At 39.4% G+C, this 6,769-nt stretch overlaps 1 protein-coding gene across 1 annotated transcript in view; it reads left to right on the top strand.

Moving 5' to 3' along the window:
• Nucleotides 1-6,769, top strand: part of LOC106465512 (116 kDa U5 small nuclear ribonucleoprotein component-like) — a 122,113-nt gene that overhangs the window by 22,909 nt on the left and 92,435 nt on the right. Inside the window, 1 exon segment of the mRNA XM_013925738.2 lies at nucleotides 940-1,062. Coding sequence (XP_013781192.1) covers nucleotides 946-1,062 — 117 coding nt within the window. The 5' untranslated portion in view covers nucleotides 940-945.

Genomic DNA, 6,769 nt, shown 5'->3' with positions numbered 1-6,769 from the left:
GATTGGGCAAGTACTGCAACCCCCACTCCATATTATGCACTAATCTTACATTTCATAGCTACCTGAAATAAATAAATTTTGTGAAATCAAGCTTGATCAACCAATAAAGAGGCAGTCAAACATCAGTAAATTCCTTTGTGAACCAATCAAAATTAAGATCATTCATGAAATGAATTTGTGGCATATTCGTAGAATAATTATTGGTAAAAATCAGTTAGATTAACAACTTCAAATGTATAAAAAAGCCAATGCATTTTGATAACACCAGGTTTTAACATAGACTTTTGTCATGTATAAAATTAAATGTATAGACAACAAAACTGGAAAAATATTTGTTGATTTTTTAATTAAAATCTCCATTGATTAAAAAGGTTTGTTTTTATTAAAACTTGATGATATAACAGAAAACAGCTTAATTCATCAACGAATTAGGTTTAAAATTGAATCAATATTTTTACTTTCATGATAAATTTTATGCACTTGGCTCTAGGCTAGTTAATCCCACACTACATCTTAAGGCTTATTATACCAACACTCACTACATTTATAAGGTTTCATGGCACCCCCTCACGACCCCTTTGCACCCCATCACTAAAATTGTAATAGACAGACAGTAATCAAACTATTCTAACAGGATAAATGCATTTTGGCTTTTATGACTCCTCCTATTTCGAGAAATCAAGCATGACATGACACAACTGGCTTTTATATAGGGTAGATAGATCAGTTGATGCACATATGCAATAGATGTAACTATTTCTGTATATTTGCAAAAAAAAATTAAAATATGAAGAAGTAACTGTCTAATTATCATTTTTAATATCAGAAAATATGGATTATATACTTGTAATGACAACAGCAAAAAATAATTGTTGGCATTGCATATGTAATTATTTTTAATATTGTCTGATAAAACAGATTTTCATTTTCACTTAACAGGGCAAAATGGATGCTGATTTGTATGATGAATTTGGAAACTACATTGGACCAGAAATAGATAGTGGATCAGAAGATGAAGATGGATATGATAGAGAGAATGATAATGAGCAAGAGTATCATGAGGTACAAATTTATTTCACATTGCTAGAAGAGTTTCTAATTTGTGCCAACATAATGATTTTATATTCCTTTGCATGTAATTGTTCTTGATATTTATAGTCCCCTAAATATTATTAATTTAAGTTCAGATTAACTCCAGGTAAAAACCTTAGCTTTGATTATCCACTAGAATCTCTTAAATTCTGAGACTTTAGCTCACTTTGCAGGCTTTGTACACAGAATAGCTTAATTCTTTTACACATCTGTCTATGATATTTGCATGCCAGTAGCCTTAGAGTACCTCTCACCTGGAAAACATATATTTGATATGAATTGCACTAGTGCATAATGTCATCATCATGCACCAGTAGCCCTTCACCAGTAGGAGGGCGACACAACCTTCTTGTGCACTTATGCTTAAATTAACTTCATCCTTTTCCTCTGCATTGTCTAGAATGGACATGTTTCAAAATGGTTAATCAATTACTTGAGATTTGCATTAATTTCCAACTGAGTTAGATTTTCTTTAAGTTTACCTGGTTTAGTGTTCATGATTCACATAACCAGCATGAGTTCTTTTAATTTCACTCAAGAAAAAAAAAAGAGTGAGTTCTTGCCATTATGAATTCTCAAGTGGTGACAACTTCTACTTCCTTTTGTTATAGTGACAATATTACTAACATGGTACTTGTGGCTACTGAAGCTCATTGTCTGTGAAGGATGTGGCAACCATTATTCAATGTGTTGTAGATTCCTTCATGCATATTGGACCTTCTCCTCCTTGGCCAATGTTTCTGCTCTCTCATTTGAACATGACCAGGTTGATGATGCTTTTGACTGGCCATTTACACCCACCAAAGTCTGCTTTAGGCACAGCTTTATCTGTGGAGGAAAATCCTCATCATTCCAATCTCTTCCTTGACTTGATTTCACAGACATGTTCATTTATCTCTCATGCCCCTCTGTCTTTCAATTCCTTCCTTGCTTTACTACATGAAATTCATACTCCAAATTATTTTGTCATTCCTCCTTCATTGACATTAGGGTCCATGCAGACTTGTTTCTCAAACATCTGCACACCCATACTAACATATCTCATCCTCCTCACCTACTTGACTCTTTTGCTCTTGCTTAAACCCATTGTTCATTTCCATTCTTTGATTCCCAGTCTTTGGAACCTCTTTTACCTGCTTGAAGTGGTGACCATTTGACTTTTAATTCCTTTTATAGTGCCTAATTTTTGTGTCTTTATCTTTTTCTCACCACCCTCCTATATTACCTCTTGTCACTTCACTTTATGTCTGAGGCACTTCATTGTGCCCCAGAGGGGTTTTCTAAAGAGGTTCATTCCCTTCTTTTCATCACATTGGCCTGCAATTCATCTACTTGTTGGGATGCTCTCCCAACTAATGTATGCCTCCCTCACATTACCTCTGTGATTATTGTAGGGCTCCATTTCTTCACTCAGAGGTCTTGAGGGGGTGTTCCTGACTCATTGGAGACCCAGACCCAAACAGCCTGGCATCAGTCCTCATTGTCTACTGTGGTTTCTCAACCTCCCCATTCTATTCCTAGGCCTGTTGAATCCATGTTTCTCCTGCCCAACCTCCCACTTTCCAACATCAGGGTAATTGCTTGTCTTATCAGTGACTACCCTGTCAGGTCTAGCCTTTTGGGAGGCTCTTTTGTTTCTTTTCACCAGCCTTTGGTCTCCATTTTTTTTTGATGGGTGGATTCTTCAGGTTCTCACCCATGGCTTATCCCTCCATTTCTCCTCCTCCCATTTTCCAGTTCCTTTCCTTTTCTCTCTAACTCTCTTTATCTTCAGTGTCTCAAGGATGTGGTCTCAGATCTCTTGGCAAAGAACACCATAGTGAGAATATTTGCCCCTGCACTGAATTATTACTCTTGTCTTTGTAGTCCCCAAAATGACGGGACTGGTGTCTGGTTATCAACCTGTCATCTCTCAACCAGTTTCTTGTTATCCCTTGATTTCATATGTAGGGTTTCTTTTCTCTCAGGTGATTCTTTTCACTCAGACTGTGGATGACTTTTTACATATTCTAATCCTCCATGTACTCTTTTGGGATCATGTCTTCCATTTCTGTGCTCTTTCTTTTGCCATTGCATCTGCTCCTTATGTATTCAATCGAGTCATGGGGGCATTCACCCCTATGTTCACAGATTGGGGCTGAAGTTCAATTATCACATGGATTATTTGTTTGTGCTTCCCCCATTTTGGGAGGACTCTTTCTCACACACCTGCATTCCTCTGTGGGAGGTTGCTTGACTTGTTCACTCACTGTTTGGTACATCTGAGTGTGTTCTTGAACTCCCATCTCAGTTGGGCTGAGCATTCGCCACCTTGCTTACGAGCAATGGAATGCCTTTTCACCAAGATTTGCACTTCTCATTTACACTCTGTGCTCAAGGTTTCTTTTGCTTTCGGTCTCTAGCTTCTCTCAAGCCACTCATTCCTTTAGGCAGTGCATGCTTATGCCTCATCCAGTGGATGTTACAGGATCAATGGAACCTTTCGCAAGATCCTAAATTGTGCACTTCCTCTCTCCTCTTCTTGAGGACTTGCTAGCTTGACTGTGCCAATACCACAGTGGGCATCTCCTTGCCATCCCTCTGTCTGGATTTTCTTTTTATCACAGCTGCTTCTTTGTCAGAATGTGGTGTATCTCTGAACAATAATGACTTCAGTTGTGTGTACTCCATAGGTGGATTCAGTCCACCTCAGTGTTCTAAAACTTCTCGCTGTCTATCGAGCATGTTACCATTTCCTCCCTCTTCACATGGATCAGATAGTCATGATTCGCTGTCACAATTCCGTGGTCATTTGTTATATCAGCCATCAGGAGGGGTAAACATTCCAGGACTCTTTGCTTCCATGCATTGGACCCACTTTTTTTTTATTATCATTCCCATCAGATTAATCTCAGAACTTGTCATGTGCTGGGAGCTCTGAACTTGGTGGCAAAGTGTCTCTTTCAGCCAGACAGGATTTTACCTATGGATTGGTCTCTCCACCCTCAGGTTTTTCATTGGATTTGCTCACAGTTGGGCATGCTTCTCTTTAATGCCTTTGCTACTCCTCTCAACACCAAACTTCCCCTCTTCTGGTGCACAATTCCTTCTCCTTTGGTGCTGGCAGTTGAAGCTCTCAGCCAGGGTTGGTCTTATCTTTTTTTCTGTATGTCTACACTCTTCTTCATCTCCTCCCTTGTGTTCTTGCTTTAATATGCAACACTTCTTGTTGGAACTTGTTGGTAGCACCTCTTCCACTGTCACAGCCCTGGTTTCTTCTGCTTCATCATTTGACACCCATTTGACCTTAATATAGTTTTACATGCACATACACTTACTCTGTTAAATCTGCTGGTTCCACATTCTTTATTCCACTTTTCTCTGAATACATATTTCCCTTCTCCTTTTTGCCTGTGGTCATAGTCTTTTGGATGTATGTACCATCAATGCTTCCTATACTTTCTTTGACTGTACTTATTTCTTTACCCTGACTGGGCCATTCTTGCTAAGACTTCGACTGCTTGGGAAGGTGATCATTCCTTTTCTCCTATCTCCCTCCCTTTGATTTCTGACCTCTATGCTTATTTGGAGCTAGATTGCCTCCTTTGTCAGGTTTGGGCTGTTTGGTGTTACCTGACATGTATATCTTCCTTTCAGAGTTCCCACCATCATTTGTTTCTACCTTGGGACTCTTTTTTTTTTTTTCATCCAGAGACCTATTGTTATCTACCCTTAGAGGATGGATCCACCAATTCTTTCAGTTGTGGTATTCTTCCCTGGATATTGATGCTTGCAGGCTCTTTCACATTTCCTCATATCAGGTTTGTCACTTGTCCCACTTTTGCTGAACAGTGTATAAGGTCCTTCATGCAGGCATGTGGATGACTGCACATGTTCGTCTCCCATTACCTTTATCATCTGACTGTTTTGTCTCTTGCAGGATTTTGATTACGGTCGGTGTTCATCTAAACACTGTCTTTGAGAAGGGTGAGTACCTTTTTTTTTCTTCATAATTCTCTTCTCTTTTATAGGTTCCAACCAGGTGGCTAGTGTTCTCTCCCAGGGTATGCCTATCTTTTGAAATCTGCATTGGGCCAAGGGTAATGGAAAACATTCAACCCATCTTTCATGGCTCTACCAATCCCCACTGTCAAGATGGGGTGTTCTGCAAGACCACTAGAGATATCATTGTGTTATTAATTTATTAAATTTACTCAGTTGCCTGATTCAGATCATACCTTCCAAGGACTGTCATAGAAAAAGCTGGCACCAGGGAAGTGACTGCTCACTTTTTTGGCTTGCAGTTGCCAGTTTTTAAAAATAAGGTTTCACAGTCATCCATTGTACTGTCTCCAATAAAAAGCCTTTCTGGCAGGCATCTGAGCACTTCTCTCCCTCTTCAAGTGGTGCACAGGAAACTTTCCACTTACCAGTACCTAGCTGCTGGAGTGATGGACATTGGAGAGTTCCTCACTGGTTGTGTACAGCACACTACAGTTGGAATTAGGGCAGTGATGGCACTGTCTGTATATTGTGGGTCATCCTTCAAACAGCTAGTGTGCCCTTCTTCTCCAACAGGACAGGTTCGTCACTGCTGTCCTGTCCTGTGTAGTTGAATTGAGGTGAGACACACTGTATTGTCTGACTATGCCCTAACCACACTACACTTCTTGGCCTTCTGACCACTTGTGTGCTGGTGCTTGGCTGGTCATGCTGAAATTCCACCCATCCCTGTAACTCCTGGGGCTTTTTTGCCTTTCCTTCCAGACAAAGAGTACATCTGATGAAAACAAGATGCAGTCTCCCACAAGTGTGCCCCTATAGAGCCATGGAGCCTGTGCTATTGGTTGTCACATTTCATGGGCTTTCCCTTCAGATACTTTCTGAAGGGAGCTTATCTTGGTTTAATGTTTACACCATCCCTCCCCTATTTCAATGTGCCATTCTAGGTATTCTATGTGAGGAAATAAGTTATCGTCTCAGAAGTTATCATTTTCTTTACCTGAAAATGTATTTCCGATAGATACTCGCCTCTTTCCACCCAACCTCCACACTTCTAGTGCACATTTTTTCTTGCCTCATCTAAGAATGAAGGTTATTCAAGTGCAAGTGCTTAGGGGGAGCTACTGTGCAAGGAGGTTGTGTAGCTAGTGGTGGAGGACTATCATCACACGATGATAATAACATCATGCACAAGCCCGTTTCATGTTAAACGTGTTTTCTAGGTGGTAGGTTGCTCAAGGCTAGTGGCATGTAAATCTCATAGGAAGATGTGCAAAGGAATCAAGCTATTCTGTATGTAGAGGTGAATATCTGTCAAAAATATGTTTTCAGGTAAGGAAAATGTTAATTTTTAGAAAGTGTTTTTTATATATATGCCAAAAATAAAGGCTGTGTTATTTTTCACTAAAGGAGAAATTAAGACATGTAACAGTCTACTGTAGTAAATAAACATAGTATTCCAAAAATTGTTTAATCTTGAATTCTAACTTCAAGGGAAGTCCAGTTCAATATACACTTTGATCAATGTGTGTTATTGGGTTGTACTAGTTTCAGAGAATTCCACTCATCATCAGTAACCCTGAACACAAGTTAACTCTTTCAATACAGGGTCGGTCAATGTGATGACCTCCTAACCGTTTTGTGCTTGTTATAGTTTTCATGTTATAACTTTTTAATTAGTAAGCGAATGTTAACG

This window comes from Limulus polyphemus, unplaced genomic scaffold, assembly GCF_000517525.1.
Source record: "Limulus polyphemus unplaced genomic scaffold, Limulus_polyphemus-2.1.2 Scaffold1968, whole genome shotgun sequence".
NCBI classification, from domain to species: domain Eukaryota; kingdom Metazoa; phylum Arthropoda; class Merostomata; order Xiphosura; family Limulidae; genus Limulus; species Limulus polyphemus.
Note: the sequence above shows the minus strand (reverse complement) of the source record. Positions and strands in the feature narration are given on the sequence as shown.